A 17,843-nucleotide genomic window follows, 5' to 3' on the forward strand; every position below is an offset into this window, starting at 1 on the left:
TTGAACCCACTCAAGGACCCTGGGACCCCACTTTGAGAACTTGGTCTAAGGTCAGATGTTGTGTAAAGACGTTTGAGACAAACTGTTTGTAAAAATGGGCTCTACAAATAAAACTGCCTTGCCTTGCTCCTCTGGTTACTGAAGCCCCGCCCCTTGAGGTGGTTAACCAATCAGAGCCGAGATGTTGACCTGTGACTGTGACATGTTATTGATACAGAAATGTCTTGACAGAGAGAAGAGGAGCGGTGTCTCTGTGGACGAGCAGCTGTCCTGCAGTGGACAAAGACCCAGAACCAGAGGTGAGCTGCAGACAGCCAATCAGAGCAGCTGTGGACAAAGTGAGACTGAACATCTGTCTGCTGATGTGGTCATTTGTTGTTTTCTCCAGAGTCGTTGTTCCATCACACAGCATTGACATTTAAGATGATGATTCAAACCTTCTCTTTGTTGTCTGTAGTTTTTCTGTAGCTGATGAAAATAATCTGATCAGATTGTCAGACTCTCTGTCTTCATTCTGACTCTGTCTCTTCTCTCTCAGCAGATCGTGGTCTGCAGGAGGTTTTAGATCAACAAAAGATCAGTCTGAGGAGCAGATGTGAACGAGTGACTGAAGGAACTGAGGGAACAGGAAGTGGAACAGGAAGTGGAACCCTCCTCAACAGCGTCTACACTGAGCTCTACATCACAGAGGGACAGAGTGAAGAGGTTAACACCCAACATGAGGTGAGACAGCTGGAGACAATGTCCAAGAAGAAGACCCTCCATGACACTCCAATCAAGTGCAACGACATCTTTAAAGACTCACCTGTCCAACAGAGAGAGGACGTCTCTACGGTCTCACCTGTCCAACAGAGAGAGGACGTCTCTACGGTCTCACCTGTCCAACAGAGAGAGGACGTCTCTACGGTCTCACCTGTCCAACAGAGACCCATCAGAGTGGTTCTGACCAACGGCGTCGCTGGCGTTGGAAAAACCTTCTCGGTGCAGAAGTTCACTCTGGACTGGGCCGAGGGCTTGGAGAACCAAGATGTCAGTCTGCTGGTTCTGCTTTCGTTCAGGGAGCTGAACCTGATCAGAGATCAGCGGTTGAGTCTTCTCAGGCTGCTCCATGTTTTCCATCCAACATTACAGAAGGTCACAGCAGAGCAGCTGGCTGTCTGTAAACTTCTCTTCATCTTTGACGGCCTGGATGAAAGCCGACTGTCACTGGACTTCAACAACAGGGAGGTTGTGTCTGATGTCACACAGACGTCATCAGTCAACGTGCTGCTGACAAACCTCATCCAGGGGAATCTGCTTCCCTCGGCTCTGGTCTGGATCACCTCCAGACCTGCAGCAGCCAATCAGATCCCTCCTACATGTGTCGACAGGGTAACAGAGGTCCGAGGCTTCACTGACGCCCAGATGGAGGAGTATTTCAGGAGGAGGTCCAGTGATGAAGATCTGTCCAGAAGAATCATCTCACACATCAAGACGGCCAGGACCCTCCACATCATGTGTCAAGTCCCAGTCTTCTGCTGGATCAGTGCTACAGTTCTGGAGCACATGTTGACCACAGACCAGAGAGGAGAGCTGCCCAAGACCACGACTGACCTGTTCTCACACTTCCTGCTGGTCCAGACAAAGAGGAAGAACAACAAGTACGGTGAAGGACATGAGACGAGTCCACAGGAGCTGACGGAGGCCGACAGGGAAGTTCTTCTGAAGCTGGGGAGGCTGGCGTTTGAACAGCTGGAGAAAGGAAACATCATGTTCTACCAAGAAGACCTGGAGCAGTGTGGTCTGGATGTCACAGAGGCCTTGGTGAACTCAGGACTCTGTACTGAGATCTTCAAAAGAGAGAGTGTGATCTTCCAGAAAACAGTCTACTGCTTTGTTCATCTGAGTGTTCAGGAGTTTCTGGCTGCAGTCTACATGTTTCACTGTTTCACCAACAGGAACACACAGGTCCTCGAGAACTTCCTGGGAAAACAAGGTAATACTTCAACCCTGGATGTCTTCCTGCAGAGAGCCATGGAGAAATCCCTCAGAAGTAGAAACGGTCACCTGGACCTGTTTGTTCGCTTCCTTCATGGCCTCTCTCTGGAGTCCAACCAGAGGCTGTTAGGAGGTCTGCTGGGTCAGAGAAAGAACAGACTATTAACCATCCAGAGAACCATCAACAACCTGAAGAAGACGAAGAGTGACTCTCCTGACAGAAGCATCAACATCTTCCACTGTCTGATGGAGATGAAGGACCAGTCAGTTCATCAGGAGATCCAACAGTTCCTGGAGTCAGAGAACAGATCAGAGAAGTTCCTCTCTGAGATCCAGTGTTCAGCTCTGGCCTACATGCTGCAGATGTCAGAGCAGGTTCTGGACGAGTTGGACCTGAAGAAGTACAAGACATCAGCTCAGGGACAATGGAGACTGATCCCAGCTGTGAGGAACTGCAGGAAGGCTGAGTGAGTCCAGACATGATCAATATAATTATTGATCAGTGGATCAGATCAGTGGTTTAGTCAAATTCAGATAAACCCAGTTTTCATTGATTCTCATTCTTCTTAGTTTGACTTAAAGCAGAAGTAAGTGGTCCGGTCGTTTTCGCTAATGCTGCGTTCCAGGCAGGCTTTTGAAACCGTAAATTACAGCTTCAAGTCACAACTTACGACTTTGTAGCGTTCCAGGCAACCCACTCGTGTTTTTCCGACCTGTTTTACCTGTGAAAGTCACTATAACGGCCACTCGTAACTTCTGACCCGTGAACTCGTACCAGATCAAACTGGTACGACTTCACAGGTCGGAAAAACACGAATTACGAGTTGCCTTGAACGCACCATAACAGTCCTCGTCCCTACGTCACCACATTCACGGCGTCCCTTGGCTGCACACACAGCCCTGCATGCCGTTCTCTCTCCTCATTGGATAAAAACTGTAGGATACGATAAATGTTTTCTCCTCGGCTCAGAGCAGAGCAGAGTGACTGACAGACCCGTGTTTCGGTCCAAACACTCTATGTAAGTGATTGCTGTCGGAAGATATAACTATTTAAGAGTTATATTAACACAAATATATCACTTACTTCTGCTTTAAAACAACGACAGGTCATTTGTGTTTTTTTCTGGAGCTGTTGTCAAAGCTGTGAGCTCCAACATGGAGATTCTTCAGTTGGTTGTGATTGTTGCTGCTCAGGGAATAAAAACATGTCTTTAGTGTTTTTTGTTGAGTTTATTTTGACTTTTTGGTTTGATTCCAACCTGATGAAACAAATGAAATCAGCTCCACTGATCTTCTACCTCAGTGTTTCCAGCTGTTGGTAGGACTGTGTAGTATTGGAGGTGAAGTTGACGACCTCCTATGGTTTATTTTTCTGTTTTATTTCTAATGGGCCCATGTACAATATTACACATAGGCTACATGTTGCCATGTGATGTGTTGTAGCAGAGTTGGCTTCAAGCTAATGTCCCTCTGCAGTTACCATGACGCTCTGAGTCTCTGTGACCTTCTCCTGACTCAGTAACAGGTGTTTAGGTTGTTGCTTTTACAAAGATCATGAATGTTATTGTAGCTCAGGACTGAAATCTAGAGATATCATTGGACGTTGTTGTTGAATATAATTAAAGAAGAGGAAGCCTCAGAGCTCCTTCAGGAGGAAATAGACTCTATTTAGAAAGGGCCCAGCCAATCAGGTGCAGGGCCGAGCAATGAGGATCCTCCCAGTGACAGAAGATGAGCTGAACCATCCCATCATCATGTCCCACCATCACATGCACCAACTGTGTTTTCACTATTTATTTTTTTTATCATATTTTGATTTGAACAGATTTGACGTTTTCTCTAATCACAGACTACGTGACTGTGGACTCTCAGAGACTCACTGTGAAGTTGTGGCCTCAGCTCTGAAGTCCGACCCCTCCCACCTGAGACACCTGGACCTGAGTAAGAACGACCTGCAGGATTCAGGAGTGAAGGATCTCTGTGCTGGACTGGAGAGTCCAAACTGTAGACTGGAGACTCTGAGGTCAGTTTGTCTGTTGTAGTTTTTTGTCTGTATTCAGGTCAAATGTTTGAAGTTTCACTTGATTATTGGTTGAGGATCTCAACAAAGAGCTGGAGAAGAAAAAGGACTCAGTGTTTATTACTACCAGAAGAAGGTGAGGCCAGTCAGTGTTTGTGATGGAGAGAAGTTCTCTGGTTTTTGTCATCTAGATTTTGATCTTCAAACCAGAAACTTGATGAGGATCAAACTCACAGATGTTCTGCTGCTGATTTAAACATGACAGAAGCTTCAACAAATATTTCACCAAGCTGAAGTCACATCAGTGATGATGATGATGATGATGAACAGCAGCAGATTGGAGATTTCTGGAAACATCAAAGGTTTCTAAGGTTCCAGTTGATTTCCAGCTGGTTCTTGAAAACAGAATCTATTGTGTCCATTTTCACTGTTGATTATTTTATTCTTGGTGTCTGTTCAAACAGATTTACAGGCTTCAATGTTCCACAAAGAGCTGATTGTCCTTCCACTGTAGATGTGACATGTGTCTAAAAGGCTCTGATAGGGCTCAGGCTCTTTGAGGCCCAATAACAGAAGAACACAAGAAGAGAAGGACAAAGTCCCTCTACTCATTTAGACACTGATCATTGATCAGGACACATCTGATCCATTACCACTGATCTGATCTACATCTTTTCTTCTTTATTCAGATTGGAGCACTGCAGTTTGTCAGAGATCAGCTGTTCTTCTCTGGGCTCAGCTCTGAAGTCCAACCCCTCCCACCTGAGAGAACTGAACCTGAGTGGAAACGAGCTGCAGGATTCAGGAGTGAAGGTTCTGAGTGGTTTTCTGGAGAGTCCAGACTGTAGACTGGAGACTCTGAGGTCAGTTCACTGACTGTTACTGTTGTAGATCTTAGATCTTTGATCCACAACTGAACCTGATTGATCTTCACTCAGAACTTGAATCATTGACTTTGATGTGATGAATGAAGGACTTCATTTTGTTCACAGAGATGATTTGAATCTGATCTTAAAGTCAGAGCATTTGACTAAATAGAGACTGACTGGTCTGAAGCCATCACATAAGATGGGGAGGGGGGGTCAACAGGTGTGTGTTCAGTTGAATGTGTGTAGTTTTAGTTTCCTGAAACCAGGACCAAGAAAGACCTTAGTCCTGGATCAGGACTGGACCTTTAGACTTTGATCCAGTTCAGTCCTGAATCAAAGTATTGGAGTCGGTGTTTACTCAGTGATCTGTCTGATCAGATATTGATTCTATACTGACAGACTGTCTTGAGGTCAGCAGCAACGATCAATCAGTTTTGACATGAAGAGGTGGATGAATGTTGTTCTGTTATTCTTTATTCAGATTGGAGGGCTGCAGTTTGTCAGAGATCAGCTGTTCTTCTCTGGGCTCAGCTCTGAAGTCCAACCCCTCCCACCTGAGAGAACTGGACCTGAGCAGAAACGACCTGCAGGATTCAAGAGTGAAGTATCTGAGTGGTTTTCTGGAGAGTCCAGACTGTAGACTGGAGACTCTGAGGTCAGTTCACTGACTGGTACTGTTGTAGATCTTAGATCTTTGATCCACAACTGAACCTGATTGATCTTCACTCAGAACTTGAATCACTGACTTTGATGTGATGAATGAAGGACGTTTGAAATAGTTGTTGTCTCATGTTTCCACTTGTTCTTCTCTCACACTGACAATGACTCTTCACTTTCAGCTCATTTCACTCAGTCTGATCAATAATGTCTGTTCACTTGACTTCATTTTGTTCACAGAGATGATTTGAATCTGATCTTAAAGTCAGAGCGTTTGACTAAATAAAGACTGACTGGTCTGAAGCCATCACATAAGATGTGGGTGGGTGGGTGGGGGTTGTCAACAGGTATGTGTGCAGTTGAATGTGTGTAGTTTTAGTTTCCTGAGACCAGGACCAAGAAAGACCTTAGTCCTGGATCAGGACTGGAGCTTTAGACTTTGATCCAGTTCAGTCCTGAATCAAAGTATTGGAGTCAGTGTTTAGTCAGTGATCTGTCTGATCAGATATTGATTCTATATTGACAGGCTGTCCTGAGATCAGCAGCAATGTTCAATCAGTTTTCACCTGAAGAGGAGAATGAATGTTGTTCTTCTTTAATTCTTTATTCAGATTGAGGAACTGCAGTTTGTCAGAGATCAGCTGTTCTTCTCTGGGCTCAGCTCTGAAGTCCAACCCCTCCCACCTGAGGGAACTGGACCTGAGCAACAACTGGAGCCTGCAGGATTCAGGAGTGAAGGATTTGAGTGGTTTTCTGGAGAGTCCAGACTGTAGACTGGAGACTCTGAGGTCAGTTCACTGACTGTTACTGTTGTAGATCTTAGATCTTTGATCCACAACTGAACCTGATTGATCTTCACTCAGAACTTGAATCATTGACTTTGATGTGATGAATGAAGGACGTTTGAAATAGTTGTTGTCTCATGTTTCCACTTGTTCTTCTCTCACACTGACAATGACTCTTCACTTTCAGCTCATTTCACTCAGTCTGATCAATAATGTCTATTCACTTGACTTCATTGTGTTCACAGAGATGATTTGAATCTGATCTTAAAGTCAGAGCGTTTGACTAAATAAAGATTGACTGGTCTGAAGCCATCACATGAGATGTAGGGGGAAGGGGGGGGGGGGGGGGGGGGGGGGTTGTCAACAGGCGTGTGTTCAGTTGAATGTGTGTTTTTCTGAGACCAGGACCAAGAAAGACCTTAGTCCTGGATCAGAACTGGACCTTTAGACTTTGATCCAGTTAACTCATTGAGTGCCAACCACGTAATTTCTCGTTTTTCGTTCCCATGCGTTAAGTGCCAAAAACGAGATTTCTCGTTTTTTGCTTTTTTATTAAATTATGAAACTAGACACTTTAACACACCTTATGTGTAAATTTGGGGACTCTACGACGAGCAGAACTAAAATAGATGACGATCAAAAAGTCATGACAGCTCATGATCTGGAAGTTTTTATCGTAACTCGGCTTCTGCAAACGGAGTTCTGCATGTGGATGCAGCGCAGCTGCTCCGCTTTCACTGGCGAGGCTCCAGCAGCTCGGAGCCGAAACAGGAAGCTCTCAGCCGACAGTCCCGCCCGGTCTTCATCTCGAGCAACACCGTGTCCTCCCGCGGTAAAATCTGATGGTCTCTGGGCCAAAGCAGGCCGCTGGCACCGACCCGTACCACAGAAGGATTGCGACCACCGGTGGGACCGGTGTTCGCGAGCCGCTGTGGCCCAGAGACCATCACATTCCGCGGCGAGAGGCTGTGACACGGCACGGTGCGTCTGTGTTATTGTTGTTTTGTGGCACCCCCCCCCCCCCGATGGTGGATTTGTGAATAGAACAACAATTGTTGTATATTTATCTTACACGAGCCCTTTGATCCAGAAATGCGAGTTTCAGAAGAGCGACAGGCACAAACAGAGCAGCTTTCACAAAATCCCTCCTTTTCTAGAAAAAAAGGAGGGATTTTGGTGAAACCCAGCCATGTTTAGCTTGAGTTTTCTCAGGAACGGAGGCACGTAGAAACAAACGGTTTGTGGTCATTTGAAGCATAAAGTTTCACCTTTCAAATGAGCCACAGTATGTGTTGGTGGCAATAATATAGAATACACTGTGGCTCTACAAAAATCGTCAAAAATGGTCTAAATTGCCGGTACACTTGACTAAAACTTTGGAAAGGAGCGCGGCACTCAATGAATTAAGACACACACACACACCCCTACGCACGCACGCATGCACACACACACACATACACACACTCAAGGTATGATAAATCATAATGGTAAGATCCTTACCTCTTTAGCATGACCTTTAGCAGGGAGTAAGGTGTAGCCTATGCTTTCTTTCAGCTTCTGTGGAAGACAAATATTCCATAAATATTAGTGTTTAAATTGCCATTCATGTCACAAACCCTGTCTTTGTAGAGGATTCAAATGTACACAGTTTCACAGCCCTCACAGAAATATCCAGTTTGATATTTGAAATATCCACAATTTGCCTACAGTGGAAAAATACAGCCATCTATGTGAATAAACAAATGATATGAAATTAGATAACATTACATAGCTTAATATGGCCAAATGGTGAAACAAGCAAAACTTGAATAAGGCTTTTCTCATCGACTCTCTTGCTCAGCACATATCTCAATAACTGGGTTTCCATCCAAATGTATCGAATTTAAGAGCGGATTTTGTGAAAATGCGCAAAAAGCAAATGCAAATTTATGCCCGTTTCCATTCGTTATTGTTTTGTGATTATTGGGAGAGGAGGAGGAGTGCGCCATGAGATTACGTCATAAGAGAGCGTGAATGTATCCATGACAACAGTTGACACTCAGCTGACACTCAACATCATGGACAATTTACTACTTTCCGGACTATAGACGCACCTGAGTATAAGCTGCACCAGCTAAATTTTAAAAGAAAATACATTTATAAACCACACTTGAATATAAGCCGCAGGTTTTCATGTTGTAACATGAGATATTTACACAGAAAGACAGTAGGGAACTGTGCAAGTCCGCTCGCTTTTCCTCTGTTTTGGTTCCACTCCTCTCGCCCATGTGCATTTGTTGACAATGAAGCCGGTGAAAAATCAATAAATGGAGCGGTGGATAACGTTACATAACATGATGTAGTCTTAACCGTCATAAACAAAATATTACGGGTTACGGAGCGGTCCCACCGGTGGTCGCGGTCCTTCTGTGGTACGGGTCGGTGCCAGCGGCCTGCTTTGGCCCAGAGACCATCAGATTTTACCGCGGGAGGACCTTGGAGAGGATACGGTGTTGCTCCAGATGAAGACCGGGCGGGACTGTCGGCTGAGAGCTTCCTGTTTCGGCTCCGAGCTGCTGGAGCCTCGCCAGTGAAAGCGGAGCAGCTGCGCTGCATCCACATGCAGAACTCCGTTTGCAGAAGCCGAGTTACGATAAAAACTTCCAGATCATGAGCTGTCATGAGACTTTGATCGTCATCTATTTCAGTTCTGCTCGTCGTAGAGTCCCCAAATTTACATATAATGTGTATTAAAGTGTCTATTTTCATAATTTAAAAAAAAGCAAAAAACGTAAAATCTCGTTTTTGGCACTCAACGCATGGGAACGAAAAACGAGAAATTACATGGTTGGCACTCAATGAGTTAACTCATTGAGTGCCAACCACGTAATTTCTCGTTTTTCGTTCCCATGCGTTGAGTGCCGAAAACGACATTTTTCGTTTTTTGCTTTTTTTTTATATTATGAAAATAGACACTTTAATACACATTATATGTAAATTTGGGGACTCTACGACGAGGAGAACTGAAATAGATGACGATCAAAGTCACATGACAGCTCATGATCTGGAAGTTTTTATCATAACTCGGCTTCTGCAAACGAGTTCTGCATGCAGATGCAGCGCAGCTGCTCCGCAGCTGCTCTGCTCTCACCCGCGCTGCTGCAGCAGCTGGGAGCTGAACCAGGAAGCTCTCAGCCGACAGTCCCGCCCGGTCTTCACCTCGAGCAACACCGTGTCCTCCCCAAAGTCCTCCCGCGGTAAAATCTGATGGTCTCTGGACCAAAGCAGACCGGCATCACCGACCCGAACCACAGAAGGACCGCGACCACCGGCGGGACCGGTCTTCCCGAGCCGCGGTGGCCGACTGACCCTCACGCTCCGCGGCGAGAAGCTGTGACACGGCACGGTGCGTCTGTGTTATTGTTGTTTAGTGGCGCCCCCCCCGCCCCCGCTGGTGGTTTTGTGAATAGAACAACCATTGTTGTATATATTTATCTTATACGAGCCCTTTGATCCAGAAATGCGAGTGTGAGAAGAGCGACAGACACAAACAGCGCACCTTTCATAAAAGACGCTCTATCTCCTTTTCTAGAAAAAAAGGAGGGATTTTGGTGAAACCCAGCCATGTTTAGCTTGACTTTTCTCAGGAACGGAGGCACGTAGAAACAAACGGTTTGTGGCCACTTGAAGCATTAAGGTAAACCTTTCAATTGAGCTACAGTATGTGTTGGTGGCAATAATATAGAATACACTATGGCTCTAAATAAAAAGTCAAAAATGGTCTAAATTGCCGGTACACTTGACTAAAACTTTGGAAAGGAGCGCGGCACTCAATGAGTTAATGAAAGACGTGCAAATTCATTATTTTCGTAGAACTGTTGTGTAGATGTAAAGGGAATAATACTCAACATGAAATGTCCTTTATATTGAGTTTCTTCAGCTAACACACCGCCTTGCTATCGGAACTTGTCCACGCATGTTATGTGGGTGGGAACTTGAAATTGTAACTCCATTGTCGAGAAAAAGTTATCAAGCCAACTTAGTTAAGTAAGTACAACTTGAATTTGGTTTTAAACCCATTAACAATGAAATTTAAGTTTAAATGACATGCAAAATTACGTTGATGTAATTACCAACATTATTATTTGAACACAACTTATAAAATAAAGTTTGCAACTTAGAAGGTTGTTCTAAATCAACTAATTAGAATTTTTAATTTGCATCCATGTATGAAATCAAGTGGTGGTAAAAGCTCCTCTGAGTTAATTTTTAGAGTGCAGACTGTCCTGAGGTCAGCAGCAATGATCAACCAGTTTTCACCTGAAGAGGAGAATGAATGTTGTTCTTCTTTAATTCTTTATTCAGATTGCGGAGCTGCAATTTGTCAGAGATCAGCTGTTCTTCTCTGGGCTCAGCTCTGAAGTCCAACCCCTCCCACCTGAGAGAACTGGACCTGAGCTACAACAACCTGCAGGATTCAAGAGTGAAGTATCTGAGTGGTTTTCTGGAGAGTCCAGACTGTAGACTGGAGACTCTGAGGTCAGTTCACTGACTGTTACTCTTGTAGATCTTAGATCTTTGATCCACAACTGAACCTGATTGATCTTCACTCAGAACTTGAATCACTGACTTTGATGTGATGAATGAAGGACGTTTGAAATAGTTGTTGTTTCATGTTTCCACTTGTTCTTCTCTCACACTGACAATGACTCTTCACTTTCAGCTCATTTCACTCAGTCTGATCAATAATGTCTGTTCACTTGACTTCATTTTGTTCACAGAGATGATTTGAATCTGATCTTAAAGTCAGAGCGTTTGACTGAATAAAGACTGACTGGTCTGAAGCCATCACATAAGATGTGGGTGTGTGTGTGTGTGTGTGTGTGTGTGTGGGGGGGGGGTTGTCAACAGGTGTGTGTTCAGTTGAATGTGTGTAGTTTTAGTTTCCTGAGACCAGGACCAAGAAAGACCTTAGTCCTGGATCAGGACTGGACCTTTAGACTTTGATCCAGTTCAGTCCTGAATCAAAGTATTGCAGTTGGTGTTTACTCAGTGATCAGTCTGATCAGATATTGATTCTATACTGACAGACTGTCCTGAGGTCAGCAGCAATGATCAATCAGTTTTGACATGAAGAGGTGAATGTTGTTCTTCTTTTATTCTTTATTCAGATTGATGAGCTGCAGGTTGTCAAAGATCAGCTGTTCTTCTCTCATCTCAGCTCTGAAGTCCAACCCCTCCTACCTGAGAGAACTGGACCTGAGGTTCAACGACCTGAAGGATTCAGGAGTGAAGTATCTGCGTGATCTCCAGAAGAGTCCAGACTGTAGACTGGAGACTCTGAGGTCAGTCAAGTCTGTAGCTGTTTCCCTCCAGATCAATCAACTCATAAAGGAAAAGTGTTTCTGGGCAGTTTAACTGGTTTCTGGAGGTTGTTTTTCATCATGTAACTTAGATCCACAACAAGACATTTAAACATAGACATATAGACAGGATGCCATAGCTGAAGGTCTAAATGTTCCAGCATCAGGTAAAGGTGTTAGCATGGGCGTCGCACCCGTGGGGGATGGGGGTGTTTCGACACTCCCACTTTTATAGCAAAATAATTTCATCCCCCCCACATTTTCCAAAGGTAAACCTGTGTGCCCACCCCTCGCTGTGCACCAGCATACAAAAATGGAGCGCACCTCAGCCTCAGCCCCTTATGAAAAGGCAGTGGTCGAATTGAACGGGCATTGAACAGGCCGTTGTCCGCGAAATTTGAAGTCACAGAGACGGACTTTGGTTACGTGCCAATCGGAGCTTCTGTCACTCATCGGTGACTGAAAGTGAACAATATTGAGAAATGACGAGAAAGAAGAAGGAGGCAGAGATGCCAAAAAGGAAGAGGCATCTTTTTCAATTCAAGTTGTCATGTACTGGTGAGTGAATGCAGAGGAAGCCGGCTCTACGCCCCCTCAAATCAACACCATCTCTGTCAGGAGATTCACGAAAATCAATTATTTCGTTCAAAAGTAAGTTTTTCATTCATCAATAATCACTCCCATCAACAAACTGAAGTGTTCTGGTTAGCTCTGAATTTGCCGTTCATATCATTCATATATACATCGAGCGGGCAAGCTCGGTTGGTAGCTGCCATGTCGTTTCGCCATGTTTTTACGTTCAGTGGCAGCTGACGGTAGGAAACCACGGAAACTCACCAGAGACTCCGAAGCTGTCGGCTCAGGTCGAGGTGGCGTCTGTGAAAAGTCACCGCGGTGCAGCGAGGACTGCATGTGAATGCTGCATTCAGGTGCAGTCGGAAAAACGGCCGGCGGTAACAAACCAGATGTCATTTTAGTCACGTCAAGTCCAGAGAAAGCCGGTAAAACATGGGTCAGGTCAACAATATGACATCGCTATGACAACATATTGTCACGTGTCACGGCGGTGGACCGTATGAGTTTAGTTTTTACTGGGCACTACTAGTACTGTCATGCATGCACGCTGCTCTGTGTGTGGCGACGGCAGAGAAAGAGCGCTATGCGGAGATGACTGAACGGAACGATGTTGCGCTGGTCGAAAAATCTATTCATGGCGGACGTAATTTACTGTTAATGCCGCCGTCAATTGACCATGTAAATTCTATTTCACTGGACATTTTGACCGGCGGGGTTAGAAAATTCCGGACTTCGGCAGATTTTACCGGTCAAAGTCCGTTAATTACCGGACAACGGAAACCCTGCTATCACTCTTTTGATCAATTATTTATTTATTTATTTATTTATTTTTTACAGACAACTGATAGGGCATGAAAGGAAACACAATCGGTGGGGTAGCATAATGAAATACTGCCTTATTATCTTCGTTTTACCCCATTAATCCCCTTCCCCCCACCCTCCTCCCGATTGGCATATTGAATTAACAGAGTTATTCAATCAATCAAAACCAAACAAACAATAATATTAAAAAACAAAACAACAACAACAACAATAACAACAAAAAAGACCAATAATATCTCAAAGCACTCACTCATACATCATTCATTCACTCACTCATTCTACCCTAACCCAGAAATTTCATGACCGCACACATAGCCAGTATGTCAGTTGCATGCACATCTGTACATGTACATTTTATATGTTTTAGTCAAATAGACAAGAACCAAAGTACACAAGAAATAAGCAGTTCACTGCACAGCCAGAAAAAAAAAAAAAAAAAAAAAAAAAAAAATACAATTCCCCTGCTATCACTCATATCAGATTGACTAAATCCATGTTGTTGATGAAGACACAGCAATACAGTGTGAAAAGGTGTGAAGGTGGTTCCACCCACCCTCTCTACACAATGTTACAGTAAACGGCTTCACTCTCACTACAGGCCATGTTCACTCACTCAACTACTGACTAACAACAACTGACACATCTGGTCTGAACAGGACTGAAGTGGCTGCTGCATCACTGACTCAGCAGTCTGTCATTCACCACCTCTCCTCTGTCTGTGTGTGTCTGTAGGTGGAAGGATGATCATTAAGACCACAGCTTCTTCACCAGTTCCTGCCAGATGAACCAGAGGAAGTGGAGGAGACTCCAGCGCTGCAGTCTGAACTGATCTGAGAGCAGCTCCACTGTCACACACAGAGTCCAGTCCACCATCGTCCCTGTGTGTCCTCTGGACCTGACAGAGCAGCATCAGTGTCTCTGGACTTAAAGCTCATGAAGCTGCTCTGAGCTTCACCTGTCAATGCTCCATTGCTGTGTTATGTTCTCCCTCCCTGCCTGAGGGGGGCGCTGTCCTTTGCCCTGTTCCCATTGGGCCTTTGTTTCTTGATTCAAGCCCAGTCTGATGTGACGATGTGACGATGGGAGAAGCAGCCTGATTCACCTGCTGCTGGGAGCGGACATGGCTTCACCCAGCTCTCTGCACCAGACTTTGATTTGAAGCTTTTACTGACTGTGAACGTTGAGTTGGTCCAGATTGATTGATTGACTGATATCTTTATTTTGATCATGGAAACGACTATGTAAAAAACAACAACATATATACAGTATGTAAATAATGATAATAAAAGAAATACATGAACAGCAAAAAATAATAAACAAAAGAAAACAGTCACATCTCATAAGCAACTCAGTTTACATGATTAGAAAGTATAAACGTATCTAATCCTTCCCACTGGTTTATAATAATGATGCCGCTGCTCCTCTTTAGCCTCTGACTGCACTGTACTTTATTTCTTTTCCTTTTTTTTAAAGGTACGATATGTAAGAATGTGGCCAAAATTGTTGCTGCAGTCAAATTCAAAACACAAACACGAACACACGCGTTGTCCCCCCTCCCCTACCCACCAGACTCCAGGTTGCCAGACAGCGACGCGCTAACCTCCGCTCTGCTCACTCAGTCAGTCTCAAAGCAGAGTAAAAAGCTAAATATTCATCAACAACCTCACTGTTTTATTGCTCTGACTCACAGTAACTACGAGCGGAGTTCACGTCACTCAGGTGATCTGCAAGTTATTGTTACATTCACCGCTCCGACGCTGTGTCTGCAGCGCTGACACACACACACACACACACACACACGCACACACACACACACACACAGACACGCACACACAGACACACACACTGTAACCCCGCATCTACCGGAGCCGTAGTGCGTGTTAATCACGCCGTAGATGAGCCAACATATGAGACGTCTTACCGCAGAATAAACGACGCGAGCCGCTCCGGTTCTCCTCCACTTTCTGACGTCGGATCATAAAACATGAGGACCGGAGACAGGCGCCCTGACCGGGACAGACTCCTCTCATGAACCGCTCCACACGTTCACAATCACTTCATTTACCATCGGCTCCATTTCGCCACATTTCCTCCCTCTTCTCTAACTTTCACTTTGTAATTCTTCCCTTTAGCTTTAGCGTTAGCAGCAGCTCAAACTAACTAGCCTACATGCTCACAACAGCAAGCTGTGTAGCCTATTAAACGACAGAGCGACAAGCCGCTTCTACCGTGTGATATCAAGCAAATATGACCAATAACCGATAATAGAACACAATCTTTTTTTTCATGATCTCGTTTTATCTCCCAGCCGTATTTGCAGCTCAGTGGAAGCTAACTGGCAACCCGGAGGCTGAAACGCCACAGACGCTGTGACAGGGAGAGAGCGCTGGGTGGCGACACAAGCCAACCATAGAAATTCAAAACATAAACATGATTTGCGGTCCGCAAAAAACATTTTTTAATGCGAATATCTTGGCTGTAGGATTGTTGTTGGTGAGTTCAGTATGTTATATGAACATTATTTCTGAGTCTCTGTTACATATTAGGACGATTTTACAGCCAGTTGCTTTAGATTTCTTACATACTCTACCTTTAAATGATGATTTAAAAAAAAAAAAAAAAAGATAACATCACGTCATGTAGTGAGTTCACGTTACCATTTTGTGTGGTATTTAAAGAGTCCGTCCTCCTCGGCTGCCGGAGTGGGAGGAGCCTGGATGGCAAGGCAAGGCAATTTTATTAGTATAGCCCATTTTTACCAACAGTTTGTCTCAAAGGGCTTTACATCCCATCATAACAACATCCTCTGCCCTTAGACCCTCACATCCACTGAGGAAAAACTCCATGGAAAACCCTTTTAACAGGGAAAAATTGGAGAAACGTCAGGGTGAGCAACAGAGGAGGGATCCCTCACCCAGGATGGACAGGAGAGGAGAGGAGAGGAGAGGAGAAAAAGAGGAGAGGAGAGGAGAGGAGAGGAGAGGAGAGGAGAGGAGAGGAGAGGAGAGGAGAGGAGAAAAAGAGGAGAGGAGAGGAGAGGAGAGGAGAGGAGAGGAGAGGAGAGGAGATGAGATGAGATGAGATGAGATGAGATGAGAGGAGGAGAGGGCTCTGTGTAACCAGATGTGTCCCCCAGCAGTCTAAGCCTATAGCAGCGTAGCTATAAAATGGTTCAGAGCTACCTGAACCAGCCCTAACTAAAAGCCCTGTCATAAAGGAAGGTCTTAAGTCTAGACTTAAATGTAGTTAGAGTGTCTGCCTCTTTGACCCATGGAGAGAGCTGGTTCCACAGTAAAGGAGCCCGGTAACTGAAGGCTCTACCTCCCAGTCTGTTTTTAGAGATACTGGGAGTCACTAACAGACCTGCGTTCTGGGAGCGGAGTGCTCTGGTAGGACAGTAAGGAATGATTAGTTCTTTCAGATAGGTTGGAGCTTTATCATTAAGAGCCTTATAAGTCAGCAGAAGGATTTTGAAGTCTATTCTAAATCCTACAGGAAGCCAGTGGAGAGAAGCTAAGGTGGGAGAGATGTGCTCTCTCTTCCTAACTCCTGTCAAAACCCTCGCTGCAGCGTTCTGGACCAGATATCATCCACTCTGGCAGACACAATACATACTAATTCAAAAGTGTGAAATTGGTCAGAAATGCTCATGTGTGGTGTGACAGCATTCACACTAACGGGTTGCACCTGGTGAACAACACATATGATTTCCTTTCCTTTGGAAGAGGGAGGAGCCACAGGTTCTGACGCCATTTTAGACTGGAGAGAGCAGAAGAGACTGAAGGTGAGTGTTCTTCTCATTATTTGTATTAATCTTAGTATTATTATTAGTGTATTATTAGAGTGTGTGGATCAGTTTGTCCCTGAGTAGTCATACATAGTCTGTCTGTCTCAGTCTCGTCAGCACATTGTCTCAGTATCACCTCGACACAACTTCTTCAACTTTGGCACAAACATCGACTTGAACTCAGGGATGAACTGATAAGACTTTAGTGGTCAAAGGTCACAGTGTGTGTGTGTGTTAATCAGTCAGTGTTACTGGTTTCCCTCTCAGACTAACTGAAGAGCAGTCCAGTGTTAATATGGAGGAAGAGGGGAACGAAGCAGCGTCTCCAGGATCCATCTGTCCCCCTGTGAAGGGTGACTGGTCCAAAGATCGTCCTCCAGACTTCAGTCCTGGACCTGGACCCTCAGAGTCACAGTAAGAGACCTGCTACAAACCTGTGAATATTCTCATTTGTCCAGGTCATAGTTATCTATTAGTTATTTGTCTAGGAAGACGTTTCACCTCTCATCCAAGAGGCTTCATCAGTTTAGGTCTTCCTAGAGTAAGAGACCTGCTACAAACCTGTCAACCTCCAAACTGTGTCTGTAACAGAGGTTAGTTTAGTGAGTTGAGTTGCTGCAGTCGCCGTCACTGGAACAGGAAAGAACTTTGTATTTGTGTGTGTGTGTGTAAAGTAAGTTAAGTAAAATGTATTTCTATAGCACGTTTCACAGAAGCGGTTCACAAAGTGCTTCATAGTAAACTCAAAAAAGAGCAAAATAGCTACAGAGTATAAAACAAAGACACGTAGTTAAAAACAGGTACATAAAACCATAAAAACCATAAAACCGGTTGCCCCAGTTGGGATCTAAGGTTCAGACAGTAAACAGGATCATTTTACAGCTTGAACTTCAGTGTGTACAGTTAGTGCACAATCAGTCCTTCACTACAGTGTGTGGTGCTGGACGCTGATGTCACTGTAGACTTCCCACAATGCCTCAGTGATCAGAGAACTGATAGGTGCTTGAT

The 17,843-nt window shown here is 44.6% G+C and overlaps 1 protein-coding gene across 1 annotated transcript in view; it reads left to right on the forward strand.

Annotated features, from left to right (window-relative positions):
- Positions 1-17,843, forward strand: part of LOC310994971 (NACHT, LRR and PYD domains-containing protein 12-like) — a 61,318-nt gene that overhangs the window by 3,890 nt on the left and 39,585 nt on the right. Inside the window, exons 2-10 of the mRNA XM_083983902.1 lie at positions 232-299; positions 542-792; positions 913-2,444; positions 3,827-4,000; positions 4,687-4,860; positions 5,348-5,521; positions 6,135-6,311; positions 10,653-10,826; positions 11,459-11,645. Of these exons, the coding sequence (XP_083840028.1) occupies positions 232-299; positions 542-792; positions 913-2,444; positions 3,827-4,000; positions 4,687-4,860; positions 5,348-5,521; positions 6,135-6,311; positions 10,653-10,826; positions 11,459-11,645 (2,911 nt within the window). The remainder of the gene's footprint in view (positions 1-231; positions 300-541; positions 793-912; positions 2,445-3,826; positions 4,001-4,686; positions 4,861-5,347; positions 5,522-6,134; positions 6,312-10,652; positions 10,827-11,458; positions 11,646-17,843) is intronic.

This window comes from Trachurus trachurus (genome assembly GCF_905171665.1).
Source record: "Trachurus trachurus genome assembly, chromosome: 12".
NCBI lineage: Eukaryota > Metazoa > Chordata > Actinopteri > Carangiformes > Carangidae > Trachurus > Trachurus trachurus.